The sequence below is a fragment of the Salminus brasiliensis genome, chromosome 7 (assembly GCF_030463535.1).
Source record: "Salminus brasiliensis chromosome 7, fSalBra1.hap2, whole genome shotgun sequence".
Lineage (NCBI taxonomy): Eukaryota > Metazoa > Chordata > Actinopteri > Characiformes > Bryconidae > Salminus > Salminus brasiliensis.
The window spans coordinates 40,322,833-40,338,401 of NC_132884.1; the positions used below are offsets into that span (position 1 = coordinate 40,322,833).

The 15,569-nt window shown below is 40.5% G+C and overlaps 1 protein-coding gene across 3 annotated transcripts in view; it reads right to left on the minus strand.

Annotated features, from left to right (window-relative positions):
- Positions 1-2,184: 2,184 nt before the first annotated feature.
- The window catches only part of foxp1b (forkhead box P1b), a 325,147-nt gene continuing 311,762 nt past the window's right edge, over positions 2,185-15,569 (minus strand). For all 3 annotated transcript variants that reach the window (XM_072684908.1, XM_072684909.1, XM_072684910.1), the window contains 4 exons: positions 15,006-15,127; positions 13,893-13,962; positions 12,464-12,630; positions 2,185-7,336 (listed from right to left, as the gene is read on the minus strand). In XM_072684908.1, coding sequence (XP_072541009.1) covers positions 7,192-7,336; positions 12,464-12,630; positions 13,893-13,962; positions 15,006-15,127 — 504 coding nt within the window. In that variant the 3' untranslated portion in view covers positions 2,185-7,191. The remainder of the gene's footprint in view (positions 7,337-12,463; positions 12,631-13,892; positions 13,963-15,005; positions 15,128-15,569) is intronic.

Genomic DNA, 15,569 nt, shown 5'->3' on the forward strand with positions numbered 1-15,569 from the left:
TATGGTTCTTCACAAGAACCTTTCAAAGGTCTAAAGAACCTAAAGACTCTTGGGTTCATGTAAATTATCTTTATGAGAACCTTTATGAAACCCTTTTAAAGGGATACAGAGCCTTTGCTTGATGTAAATGTTCTCTACCAACATTGTGGTTCCTCACAACTGCTCGTGTCTATTAAATTTATTTTATGGAGAACCTTTCAAAGGTCTAAAGAACTTAAAGACTCTTTACATCAAGCTGATGGGTTAATGTAAATGATCTTTATGGAGAAACTTTATGACACCCTTTTAAAGGTTGCTAGATGTAAATGTTCTCTGGCAAAATTATGGTTCTTCACATTCACTAACCTTTATTATAAACATGGTTCTTTATGACTTTTCAAAGGTCTAAAGAACTTCATTTGATGTTAAGCTTCTTAACCAATATAAAGGTAAAGGTGCACGTATTTGTCACTGTACAGTGAAATGTGTCCTCCGCATTTAACCCATCTGGTAGTGAACACACACTCACACGTGTACTCATGGCAGTGAGTACACACACACCCCCAGAGCGGTGGGCAGCCAACTCCAGCGCCCGGGGAGCAGAGAGGGTAAAGGGCCCAACAGTGGCAGCTTGCTGAGCCCGGGAATCGAACCCACAACCCTGTTATTGATATCCCGGCGCTCTAACCGCTGAGCCACCACTGCCCCAAAGGATCTTAACACTCACACATCTCTTACAAATGTTTTGTTTTTGTATGGAGAACCTTTTAAAGGTCTAAAGAACTTAATTTGATGTTAAGCTTTTTGGCAAACATAAGGGTTCTTCACACTTATGTGTATTACCGTTGTTTATTGAAACCTTTCAAGATCTAAAGAACCTAAAGACTCTTTACATCAAGCAAATGGGTTACTATAAAGACATACTACTACTACTGGCTAATTCATATCTGTTAATGTGGTTCTTTATGGAGAACCTTTATGGAACCCTTGTAAAAGTCTATGCTTGATGTAAATGCTCCAAATAAAGGTTCTCTATACTCACTCATCTCTATTACTAACATGTTTTTTTAAGGAGAACCTTTTAAAGAAGTCTAAAAAAAAACCTTCACTCAATGTAAAGGTTCTTTACCAACGTAAGGGTTCTCCAAACTTACTCATGTCTATTCAATTTTTTTTCATAAAGAACCTTTCAAAGGTCTAAAAAACTTTCACTTACTCATATCTGTTACAGAAGTTTGTTCTGTTTTATGGAGAACCTTTTAAAGGTCTAAAAAAAAAAAACAACCCAAAAAACTTGATGTGAAGGTTCTTTATCAACATGAAGGTTCTTCACACTTTTCACTCTTGTCTATTACAAGCGTTTGTTTTATGGAGAACTTTTCAATGGTCTAAAAAACGCTTCACTTAATGTAAAGGTTCTTACCAACATAAGGGTTCTTCACACTTACTCATGTCTATTACATTTTTGTTTTCAGAAGAACCTTTCAAAGGTCTAAAGAACTTTCACTTACTCATATCTGTTACAAAGGTTTGTTCTGTTTTATAGAGAAACTTTTAAAGGTCTACAAAAACCTAAAATAAACCTTCACTTGATGTAAAGGATCTTTACCAACATAAGGGTTCTTCACACTTTTCACGCTTGTCTATTACAAATGTTTGTTTTATGGAGAACCTTTCAAAGATCTAAAGAACTTCGCTTGAGGTAAAGACTCGCCTCTAACACGGTTCTTTATGAAGAAACCTTTTAAAAGTCTGAAGAACATTGCCTTATTATAAAGGTTCTTCACACTCGCTCGTCTCTATTAATAATACAGTTCTTCATGGAACCAAAAGTGGTTCTTCTATGGCATTGCTTGAAGACGAGTGGACAGTGACACCGAGCTTGTGATCTGCACTGGTGGCTTGCCTCATTTAGCCTCAGTCTATCTGGACATTTCTTCTACTACTGTTTTGTTCTCTGGTGCGGACCCAAGCACAATGGGTTCCCCTCAAGTCTTCCTCTCAGGGTTCTGCTGGCTTGCCCCAAGGAGGCTCAGACCTGAACCTCAGAGAAGCTGCTTTGTGAGAATGAATGTGTGTGAATGTAGAAGGAAGGAGGGGGTTTAGTCCGGCTCAGCTCGTAGAACTAAGACCACCATTCAGCCTCTACAGTGTGAGACGGTGGAAATGACAGCTCCCAGAAACAGCGTTTGAACAACCAGCATTTTTATTGCATTTTATCGAACGCTCCAGTCGGCGGCCGAGACCGACTTTAACATAATAGTCTGCGGAGAACAGACGAGGGAGTGAGGGAGGGATTACAGACTGATGGAGCGGGTGATGGGAATAATCCGTTCTTTAACAGAAGAGGAGAAAAGAGAGGCAGAAAAAAAGAAACAGAAGAACTTGCATTACTGTACAGGTTTACAGCCTCGACAGCGACCAAGTGATAGGTCTGATGGGCCATGAAAACACTCGGCATTTCCACAGACGGTCCCTTCAGAATAGAACCAGGAGGGTGGTTGTACAGCATAGCAGAAAACATCACTGATAGGGATGAAGGATGTACGTAATCAGGGCAGGATTAGTGTGAATGAGTGTGTAGGGTCTGTAATTGTGTAATTCTGCCGTTCTGTCCTGTAATCGAGCGCTCACAGAGGTTGAGGGATGGGACATCTGCACCTTCTGATATGTGCATATGTGTGGAGAAAAAGAACTAGTCAGCCTTTAGATAAGCTTGAGGAGACCTGTGCTTGGGTTTACCGAGCTTTACAATTAGAAAGAACACAACGGTGATCAAAAATATATTCAACATTTTACAAACCAAAAAAAAAACAACAAGAATCCACGGCAGGTATGAAGCCTCAGGTTACCGTTAATAGTCCTTTACATCTTGGCACTGCATATTTTTCTTTGTCCTTGTTTTATAGAAAATATTAACCTGACCAATAACTGACCAATGACTCTACCACAGCTCTCCATGAAACACACCTGTCTGCTCGTTCTCTGAGCTCGTAATCTAGACCGGACAGCCGCGGAGGGAGGCGGAGGCCGGGGCAGCTAAAAGGCCGGAGTGTCGAAAACAGCTTAAACACAAAGACGGGGGGAAAGACTCTGTACAAAATGCTTCAGGTCAGTGATAACAGACTGCTTTCTATTTTACAGCGTCGAAAATCCAAAAATCTGGGATTATCCCCGACAACTCATTCCCACCCCGCCACCCTCTCTCCTTCATAGATGTCTGCATGTAGGACTTTTTTCCCCTTGTTGGTGTATTTGTAAAAAGCAAGGATTACTAAGTTAAATATATAATTCTATTTGCAGCACAGTTTGCTATTCCAATACATACAGCAGTTTGTCATTGCTTCGGGTCTTTTTTTTTCTCCTTTTTTAATAGTCAATACAAAGCAGTTGCGATAAAGCATGAAAAAACATGGGAATACAAACAGATTTTTTTTCGTTGTTGTTCTTTAAAAGGAGCCCAAAAAGGTCAAGAAAAATAAAGAAAAATTAAGAAAAATTAAGAAAAAACAGAAGAACAGAAAACTAAAGGACACAGGGGTGTTATTATAATGTGATGTATGTACAACCTACACTTATAAAAGCCCACAAAAGCCAAAAGCCTCTAAAACAGCATACCATGTTTGGGAAAAGAAAGAAAATCTGGTGAGCAGATTTGCTTCAGTTCAAAAAACAAACAAACAAACAAAAAACAAGAAGGCCTGAGGTTCGGATTGGTTCGCTAAAACCAAACAAAAGGAAAAGTTCATAAAAAAAAAGATGATCAGATTTTTTTGCATTTTTATATCTTTTTCTTAACTCTTTCTTAAAATATCATTTGCTACAGTTTTCGACTAAAACATGCAGGACGTACGACTAAGTGCAACCGAGTGAAATGGTATCTCTTCTTCTTTTTATTTCCATTTTTTTTTCTCTTTGATCATTCCCTATAGGTTTGAACTGAGGTATGCGTACTAACAGTTTTCTTCTCATGCTGCTTGGAATCACTTTAGTAATGTCGAGCTACACATGCGGAGGATGATCTCGATGATAATCTGAACTACCTGCTGTTTTTGGCCCCTCCCCACTCCTAGTCCTAGAAAGTCAGGCTAACCCATGAGAGAGAGAGAGAGAGAGAGAGAGAGAGAGAGAGAGAGAGAGAGAGAGATGCTTTGGGTAAATGCATCAAGACGTCTGTCCTGTAGTTGCTCTCTGGCTTCCCCAGCCTAATCCACAGCTGCCTGGATGTCTGCTCAATTCACAGATTGCCATACTTACTTGCGTGCTTGAGATTTACAAAGGAAATAATAATAATAATAAAAAAAACTAAAAATAAAACTGCCATTAAAGTACCTTGTACCCAGCTTATTAGTTGACAGGAGTGTTTTTTTAATATAAAAAAGTAATAAGTTGACAGAACCTAAAACACAATCATTGAGAGAGTTTACCATGGTTAACAAAGGACAAAAGGGACTGGATTCACATACTAGTAAGTGGCATACAATCTTTTTTCAGAGGAAATAATAATAATAATGAAAAAAAAAACAAAAAAACAACAACAACAAAAAGACAACCCTAAAATAGAACAAAATGTCATCATTGTGTGGTCCAGTTTGAAGTACGTATATATATATATCTCTCTTCACATTGTGTTATGCAAATCTTCCCCCTTTCCTGCATTTTAGCACACATGGGGACCTCCACGGATGTCTTCTACAGCTGTCCCTATCACAACATTGGCCCAACGACAACATACATACATTTCTATGATATGGTCATGTGTTTGTGTCCCAGTCTCTGCCCCGCCCCGCCCCTCCTCTCCTATTTTGGTCAAAGGCGAAGACTTGCAGCTGCCCGTTGAACAACCCCTTTGGCTTTAAACGTCAGTGAAAGTTGAACAGTTGAGCTAATTCATTCCCCAACAAGCCGGACGCAGTTGGAACCGTTCTCCGGGGAGAACGCAGAGGATATTTGGCCTTGTTTTTTTTTTCTTTTCTATTGCATGGAACGCAGAATATCTTCTTTTATTTCACTTGGTAGTTTCTCTTTGGTAGTCACAGATAATGGTGGACACATCCCCAACGTAAAGAACACAAGCAATGGAAATAAAAATGGAAATAATAAATTAACGACGGAAACAGAAAGTGGTTGATTGCAGTCGTAAGTCGATCTCATATCGCCGCTGTCTGGGAAAAACCTTGCGTCTCCAAAATCCCAAACTAAAAAGTAATTTTACTAAACTAAACAAGTCATTCTGGAGCACTTCTATTGGTCCATTCGCCACAATGTTCAGAAGAACCATGAGACTCTATGAGGCATTATGTTAAAAAGTAAAGAAAGCCAAAAATGGAGATACAAGGTTTCTGCAGGGCCGCGACGATATGCACAATTTGGACGAGCTGCTAATCGTTTCTACAGTCCTGACGATGTCCTGCAGGCAGTCGGGAACCAGAGCCCCTGCGTATTGCAGTCCTACACCCCCGTGGTTGTTGGTGGGTTTGCTAATTTGAGGGAACCAACTGCTTCAACTGCTTTCCAAGGTCCAAGGTAAAGTAGCCAGATGCATGCGGTTATAGTGGGCTGCCCCCATTGCTGTAATGCTCAGTGGTCATGGCTTCTAATGCCAGCCTTGGCTTGTAAATCTGTTTAACCTCCCTTTTTTCTTCGTAATCCAATGCGTAATTAATAACAACTGCTAATAACACAGAGAGTGGGCCGAGTGGGTAGTGATGTGGGGAAACGAGAGAGACATGAAAACAACAGGGAATGCGCTTTAAAGGATCCCAACCTTGCCGACCGTCTGTAATTCACAGAGAAAGTAAAGAAATGAAAGTTTAATCTATGCTGACAGTTTCGTTTTGGAATCACAATGAGTTTTTGTCTAACTATTATCTCTTGGCTGCTGCTTCCTCTCCTCTTTTCTGACATTTAATTCTTTTCCCTTCACACCAGCGATTTTTTTTCTGATCAGCGATTCGGTTGCGGCGAACACAGCGTCGCAAAAAAAAATAAAAAGAAAAAAAAGGGGGTGAGGGGGATTTTTGAAAGTATAATTGTATAATGATAAGTCGTAACCTGCGTTGATTTCTCTGTCATTCATTCCCTTGTGAAAATTAAACTTCATTGATGCGTGGAGAGAGAGAGCCTTCATTACGAGTAGTGCATTTGCAGACGGACCTCAACTGCTGGTCTGTATATATATATATATATGTGTGTGTGTGTGTGTGTGTGTGTGATGTGGCGATCTGAAATGTGGAATAAATGACAGAAAAATACTACTTGGTAAAATCAGACATTCTGTTTCTCATAAAAAAAGAAAATGGGAATAAATGGTTAGAAAATGTGAATTTTAACAGCAAACAGAACAACAACTCTACACATTCATCATCAAGTGCTGATCGTACAGAATCTCCACAACAATGGCCATGAGGTCTGATCAGTTTTAGGAAATAAAACAAATAATAATAATAATAATAATAATAATAATCGAGCAAATAACAGCATAGAACAACAGAGGGGGCACAAAGGGGTTTTTATTATTCGCCCTCAAAACACCAGACTTACTGAATATCTCCCAGCTGTGATGGAAGCAAATCTAAGATGACCTGAAGGCAGTGACATCGAACTCAATTCACATACACCTGTGCGACACACACTCTGGGTGAAGGGCGTGTCCGTTTAGGGGGCTAATGAGGGGTGGAGGGATGTGCTCCTCTGTAGTTTTGTAATCAATCAGTGTTGCGCAGACTCAGAGGGCAGGAAGGGCAGTCTTTCTCTGCGTGTCCACTCTGGTCTCATCACCAGGCCAGGCAACGTGAAGATGAGGGAGAAGAGAAGTCCCCAAGTACCAAATGGCTCCTTATCGAATGCGAGTAGAAATGATGATGCACTTGGTCTTGTCTTTGTCTTTAAACCCAAAAAGTAGAAATCAAAAATACTCCCAAATGGAATAGATCGTTTTTTTTTTGTTGTTTTTTTGTTTTTTTAAGTTTCTCACGTTTATCTCATCATGTTTAATGGCACTAAGAGTAACTTGTAAATTGGAACATAATTTTTTTTTCTTCTTTTCTTTTTTTTAATTCATTTATAGCTGTCAACAAAAAAAGGACCGGGAATCCAGCCGTGGGCTTGCTAGGCCTGGAGTGGTCTCGACGATGATTTCAGTTTAAGTTCGGCCCCTCCGAGAGGAGGAAGGCTCCCGAGGGAAAGGAGAAGCCTTACAGCCTTGCAGCCTTACAGCATGTCCTCGTGCCCGTGGTCGTCCTCGTAATCTCTGTGGTGGTCAAAGTCTGGACTGTGATTGGCTGTCGTCACCAGGGACAGAGGCCCTTCATGCTCTTCTGGGTCCAGTGGCTCTTCTTTAACGCTGATGTGATGCCTGCGAATGGAAGGAACGCAGGCAACAAGCCAAGGTTATTATTATTATTATTATTATTATTTTTCTCCACAAAGCTTTTTGACATTGGAAAAGAGAGGTGGGTGGGGTGGAGGGTTGAGGTTGGGTTGAATGGAGGAACAAATGACTGTCTTTTTTAATGAAACACTAACAGGGATGGCACACTGGTGCGCCTGATAACTTCGCTTCCCTTTCAGCCCTTCCAGCACCGGGGAAACCTGGGCGCTTTATTTCCCGCAACTGCCCGACAACAGGGGTATTCACTCGGAATTGATAAATGAGGGAGATTAACAACGTGTGACGCGGAGAGGAGAGAATGGACTCCGGCAGGCAGGCAGGCAGGCAGGCAGGCAGACGGGCGGGCAGGCAGGCGGGCGAGCGAGCAAGCGGGCGTACGAGAGTTGCAAGGAGAGAGAAAAAAAAAGAGAGAGAGAGAGAGAGAGAATGAGGGAGAGGGGGCCGTCTGTCAGGCACCCGGTGGCGTTGGATCAGCGCGCTGTGTGTTCCTCTTCTCGCTCGTTAACATGCACAACCTGCGAGGCGGGTCCCCGGAGGACGACCTCGTGCGAGGTTCCGTCATTAATCAACTTCAAGCTTGAGAAAAAAAAAAAGAAAAAAAAAAGAAAACACAACACGGCGAGCAGACAGCGCCACGCACTCGCGCTTTAAATGCGCACAAAATGAATGCGGCTCCTCACCAAAGTGTCAATAAGGGAGAAAGAAAAGCGCTGGCAGGGAGGCGAGAGAGAAAAGGGGGAGGCGGGATGAAAAGGGCTTCGGTGGGAAGGGTGACAAGGAGGCTCGACACAAACGCAGGGTGATAAGAAACAGAGCCCTTACGAGAATAATAACGCTGTCAGTTGTAAACAAGGAAAAACATGAACCCCCCGGCCCACAGTCTGGGCAAGGGATTCTCCACAGAGATGAGATCTGCCAAATTTCTCATTATAGAAACACTGCGGGGACGGCGAGTGTGCGCGCGGGAGAGAGCGAGCGAGAGCGCGAGCCCCGGCTGGAGTGGAGGAAAAGGGAAGAAATATTAGAACTAGCTGCAGGAGAATCTCAGAGTTAATCAGCGGCGCGAGTGTACTGTAAAACACGTTTGGCAAATGTTAATTAGTGATTTTTTTTTTCTCCCAATCCGTTCTCCTCAAACAGCTGAAGCTTCGTGCAGCCAGAGTCAGTAAGGAGACAGCTATGCTAATGAAACGCCATATTCAGGAGCGAATAATAAAATAAAATAATAAAATAATAAAAAATAAAAAACGGAGCGAACTCGTTCCCGTTCTATCGGTTTCAGATCAAAGTAACTCCACGAGTCCCATTGCCTCCGGTTCTCAATCTCTAGCTGCAGGGCAAACATGAAATTGTTATTATTATGCTATTGAACCACACGCTGCTTTGGCAATCCCTGTGCTTGTAATTAAGGCTGAAGCCCGTGATTGCAGAGTATCTACATAGGGAGAGAAGATGAATTGCCCTTATCATCTGCAATGAAAAAAAAAAGCCCAGACCGATGTGATGGACACTTATCTGGGTGTGCAGCTTAATGGCCTAACACTTGATCTGGCGGTGGGTTTTTGGAGGGCAGTCTGTCCTGCTTACAAACCAGTACGTTGGTTTAGCTTTCTTGTCCTTGTGTTTAATGCAGTTATTAGATTTGACGGTTTACTGATACTGATATTCCAGATGTGAATATCAGCTGATACTGATCTGACTTCTTTTAAAACTACTAATCTTTAAAACCCTTTAAACCCTAAAGGCCAGCATGTGGGCCCATACGCCCTATTCCCACCCTCGAACCACATCCATTACTGAACCATTTACAGCAGTTTTAGAATGACTTCTAAAACTAGTAGTAGATACTGAATCATTTATAGTAAATACAGAATCATTTAGAGTGGATACCGAATCATTTATAGTAAATACAGAATCATTTAGAGTGGATACCGAATCATTTATAGTAAAAACAGAATCATTTAGAGTGGATACCGAATCATTTATAGTAAATACACAATCATTTCGAGTGGATACCGAATCATTTATAGTAAAAACAGAATCATTTAGAGTGGATACCGAATCATTTATAGTAAATACAGAATCATTTAGAGTAGATACCGAATCATTTATAATTGTTACTAAATCATTTACAGTATATTCTGAATCATTTACAGCATTTACTAAATCACATATCAGTTACTGATTCACCTGCATACTAATCATTTACAGTAGCAATTGAAACATTTGTAGTAGTTACTGAATCATTTTTAGCAGATCCTGAGCCATTTATAGTAGATACTGAATCATTTATGGTAGTTACTGATTCACCTGGACACTAATCATTTATATCAGATATTGAATCATTTATATCAGTTACTGATTCATCTGGACACTAATCATTTACAGTAGCAACTGTACTTAAACTTTAGTTACTAAATCATTAATAGCAGATACTGAGCCCTTTATAGTAGACACTGAATCACCAACAGTAGATACTGAGCCTTTTATAGTAGATACTGAATCATTTATATTGAAATATTAATATATACTATACATTTATAGTAGTTTCATTTATAGCAGTTACAGATTCACAGATACTAATCATTTATTCATTCAGTTACTGTTTTACCTAGACACTTATCATTTATAGTAGCAAGTGAATCATTTCTAGTAGTTACTGAATCATTTCTAGCAGATACTGAGTCATTTATAGTAGATACTGAATTATTTATATTATTCTCCTAAATGTATTGTAGTTTCATTTATAGCAGTTACTGATTCACCTGGATATTAATCATGTATAGCAGATACTGAATCATTTACAGTATATGCCAAATCATTTATTATTTACATTTACAGTAGTTACTGAATCATTTAGAGTATATCCTGAATCACTTGTTTTCTACATTTACAGTATATACTGAATCATTTATTATTTACTACATTTATAGTAGTTACTGAATCATTTACAGTATATACTGAATCATATATTATTTACTACATTTATAGTAGTTACTGAATCATTTATTATTTACTACATTTATAGTAGTTACTGAATCATTTACAATATATAACAAATCATTTATTATTTACTACCTCTATAGTAGTTACTGAATCATTTACAGTATATACTGAATCATTTATTATTTACTACATTTATAGTAGTTACTGAATTACTTACAGTATATAACAAATCATTTATTATTTACTACATTTATAGTAGTTACTGAATCATTTACAGTATATACTGAATCATTTATTATTTACTACATTTATAGTAGTTACTGAATTACTTACAGTATATAACAAATCATTTATTATTTACTACATTTATAGTAGTTACTGAATCATTTACAGTATATACTGAATCATATATTATTTACTACATTTATAGTAGTTACTGAATACCTCTTAAGAAGAGATGAATATAATTGGTTTATAATATATAATAAACACTAACGTGGCATTCAGTAAACTGAATGAATCTAAACACCCTCACGCTTTCCTTTAGTTATTTCAGTTGGCGAATGCCGAATGCGCCCGGAGAGAGGGGGAAAGCGATGCAGAGGCTAAAAGGCAGGCAGCCTCTAGGCTAGCGTACCCATCCTGTTTTTTTGCCTATCCTGCTATGGAGTCATGCCTGCAGCCATGTTCCCACTGATTAGCACAAGCACTTTTCTCCCCTCCACAAGTTCATTACTGTGCCGCTCGTTTCTTTCAGCATTTGGGCTGAAATTTCCTCCTGCTCCCAGATATTTTACACAAACGGCCGTAAATCTCACTGAGCAACCAATTCAGAAATCGCTCCACCAACAGCTGGAGCTGGTGTATTTTCTTAGGCATAAAGCAACTCAGCAGTCGCTCCTATATGGCAATATGTACGGGGAGATGCGGTCTTCTCGCTAACCACAGCTTAGCTACATGGAAATCTTGGCACGTTCTGCACAGGCAGAATTTTTTTCTCCTCCAGTCTCATTGTTTTTCTCTCGACCGCTTGGTGGCTTTTCGGACGTGTTGTGAGTCTCGTTCGGGTGCGGAACAGAGGGCAGCTCTGTCATCTTCTATTCACGACTTTTGTAAATATTTAAACTAAATGGAGGCAATAATTACGATGCAACACAGCGCAGTACGGCGCACGTTATTGACCTGCACTAAAGGGGAGTTTATAAACTCAGGGCCTAAAATAACAGAGAAGGAGAGAGAGGCTATTTTCTTTATGATCCGCCCCAGACTAAGAACTTTCCAAAAGGTGGAGTTTCCTTTGGAAGAAGTCAGAGTCAGGGCTTCAGCAGAGTACAACAGTTCACAATTTCAACTTCCTTCATGTACTGAGTGAGTGTGAGAGAATGTGTGTGTGTGTCATGTTATACAGTAGGGAGCTGGACTTTGAGTGTAATTCACTGTGCTTTCTGCCTGCTTACATAACCTCACACTCATTTATATACAGTACTGCAAAAGTTTAGTCCCCTGTGATTAGAAATTAGTGTAAAGCTGCTTATCTGCTCAGTAAAACACTGATATTAGAATAAACACTAATAATATCACTCCTACAGAAAGCTGTGGTTGGTGGTTCTCCATCACTGTGTTCATCATTAGAACATCTCCAAAGTTCTCCTCTCTCATGGAGTCTAGTGTTATTTAGAGTTCTCCTCAGATCAACACCTGGTTTGGTGGTAAATCAGGGCTTAATGATGGTAAATCAGGTGAGCTGCTGCTGCTGCTGCTGCTGATGCTGATGGAGTTGAACACATCCTCCACGCTGTGCTGGCTGGACTGGGGGGCGTCCAGGAGAAACCTGGAGGAACCGAGCTCTGTTCTTCAGTCTAGCTCACCGACAAGATCTCACTACTTTCTTTCTTCAGAATGAGAAGCTCTGGTTTCTCCTTTTTTCTGGATTTATTTACGTTCACCTGCTTTATCTGTTCTGATGAGATCTGGAGCTTCTACTGTAAAACTCTCTTACAGCTGAGAGACGGGATTAGAATAATGGGATTAAGTGGCTAAAATCTTTGGACAGTACTGTATACACACACACACACACACACACACACACATATATACACACATACACAAAACACTGTGTGAGGGCTCAGGGAGTAAAGCACTTACATAGCTGGCAGGGGGGAGCGTCCGGGACTGCTGTCACTACCGTTGCTGTTGCCGTGGTCCATGGCCCCATTCATCTCCTCTCGGATAGCATTGGCAAGCGAGTTAAGAGTGGGGCTTCCGATGGACGCAGTAGTGTATAGAGGTATGTTGTTTTCTGCCATTGAAGCCTGACAAAGGATGGGCAGAATTGGCATTTTAGAAGAGAGGAGCTGGAAAACCTCAATGCTAGCCTTGCTGATCTTTAATGAAAGGTGGCAGCTTGGCCAGTTAGTGTTATGAAAATGGCATCACACTACACTAGTATAGTCCAGTCATGGCTTATTTGGCAATGTCAGAACATTCATGCATTAATTGTTATGGTAAACACTCTAATTAAATGTATAGAACTGATTATACAGAAATATACCAAATATACAAAGTAATATAGATACTTCACATTGACTCTACTATGCACAAATATATTTATATAAATATATATATATATATATTTAGTTTTTGCAATATTTTAAAAAATAAATAAAAATAAATAATTAATAATAAGCATTATATCCAATATGTAATGCCCATAAAACATCAGAGGACCTGTTCTCAAGCTAGTTGGTTTACATGCCCTTTTCTTAGTGCTATCCAGCGCTGTCCAACCTGACAGTTAACTGCAATGTATGTTATTTGCTGGGTGTTAGACTGACCAGTTTGAAATGATAAAAAATGTATTTACAATTAAGATTACTGTTAGTATCATTTTTAGAGAAGAGAACTGAGCAATGACTAATCAAAACAGCCCTTCTGCAGTTAGTAAAACCTTGCTTTGTTATAGAACATCAACAGAGAGGAAGAATGAGCTCATTTACTTTATTAAAGTTAAATGTAATATTGTCAATCTCATTTAATTGTATTAAAGCACTACATTAATCTTTTTCTGGGATTCTTTCATTCTTACATTTAAGCAGACGCCCTCCTTTTACTAAAAAAAGTTTAGCTTAGCTAGTTTGTATCAACCAGGATCCAAAAATAATTTAGATTAGATACTACTAAATACAGTATTCAGTATGGAGACCACAACACTCCGCACTACACTTCACACAGGAAGTACTCCAGTAAGAGGTAGGTCTTCAGTCGGTGTTTGAAGACATTTATGGTATTTGTCAGATGCTCTAATCAGAGTGATTTTCAAGTGAATGATGTTATACAGGTGGGAGAATGGAGAGTTAGGGGTCTCATCCAAGAACTCTTATTGGTGTAGAGTGATGCAATCAAACCCTAGTCTGCTGCAAGGAAGGCGGTGGTGCTATCTAATTCTTGGACACAATGGCATTTTCCTTTTAATATTATTAAAAAAATCAGTGAAATACTATATATGTATGTGTGTGTGTGTGTGTGTGTGTGTGTTTAAGATGTAAAGCATATAGGGAGCTGCTGTGTGTGTTACCTGGAAGGCAGCCGAGAGGGCAGGACCATATCCCAAATTGGTCTGGATATTTTTCACTAGAGCTGGACTTCTGCAGAAACGACCACATACAGAGAACACAAACATTTCAGTGTGAGAGCCCTGAGAGAGGAGGAAGCAATTATTCACTTCAGCAAAGCTACACTCTCGCAGTCGTCACATAGGAGGACTGGAGGAGTATTAAACCTGAAGAAAGGCACGTTCTGATGAATCGCTTCTCGATATAAGAAGTAGATACTCAATAATACAATAGTACTTCAACTGGGTGAGAATTGATGGCTACTCAAGACTCACATTTAGATAGCAATCTACTGTCCAATATAAGGCCTACAAAATCAATATGTACAAAAGCAGTGCCAGACTACATATCTCTACAGATTTATGCATCACAGATTACACCACATTAAGCCTGGAGGATCATTTCAGATAGCAGAAGGAAAAAAAAAAGGCAACGTCATAAATGAGGTGTATGAGGATGAGCACATGGCACATAGAAGAAGCAGAGCATGCAGGGATATGGTAGAAGGGGTAGGGCGGGGCAGGGAAGGGCAGGGCAGGGCAGGGGGGCGGTGCTTACTGTACAAGTAGCTCGTCAAAGTGGTCGTCGATGACGTGCTTCCGTGGGCGACCTCGCTGTACGTGGCGGCCCCTTTTAAACTCTTCATCGTCTACGGTCCAAAAGGACCCAAAGTCATCCTCGACTCTTACAAAGCACTTATGTAGGGAGAGATTGGTGCGCACGGCACCCTGGGAGGTGGAGGGGGCACCAAGCGAGGCAGAAAGGGAGGGGAGCAGCCAGGGTGGATGCAATGATCAGACAGACATACAGACATACAGACAGACAGAAAATGGTCAAGTGAGAGGGATAGGGAATGCATGACCACACACAAGCCACTGTGGGATCCAGCAAGCAGCTCCAGCAGGGTACAGATGCAAAGCCAGTACTAGCAAAGGGTCAGTGGGGCAGCATAGCACAGCACAGCACAGCACAGCACAGAAGATGAAGACATGGAATTGCGTCCCATCAATCAACACCACAGACAGGGGATTGGCCAGCCAAGGTATGCGGGGCAGGGGAAAATGTGGGGGACCTACCCGCTGATCTTTTGAGGCCTTCTCTTTTGGAATTCTAGCTCGTCAACGGTCCATACTGCCCCTTTAACGTTTTCTACTCGCACAAAACACTTGTGCAGACTAAGGTTATGCCGGACTGCGTTCTGCAGTTGGTGTAAAAGAAGAGAAGAGGTGCAAAGAGAAATGAGCCAACAATAAGGGAAGCTTTTAAATGCACCACAGTTCTGTACAAAGTCTTATGAGTAGAAGAGAATTGTCTGTAAATCTGTTTATCTGGGCTGGATTTTTGTTTTACAGCTTATCCTAACCATTCCTCAGAACTCTCCTGGAGAAAGGCCAGGATCCCAGGATTCCAGTTCCCATCCAACCCTTAGTTTATCTAATCAGATCTTCATTTCAGTAGATCAGGTGAGCTGCTGGTGGAACTGAACACATTCATACGGCTGGAGTTCGCAGAGAAGATCAGCACCCAAACCTGAGCTCTTCTATTTGTGCTGTTCAAACTGTGCTCTTCAAACTGCTCTTCTAACTGTGCTGTTCAAACTGCTCTTCTATTTGTGCTGTTCAAAGTGTGCTCTTCAGACT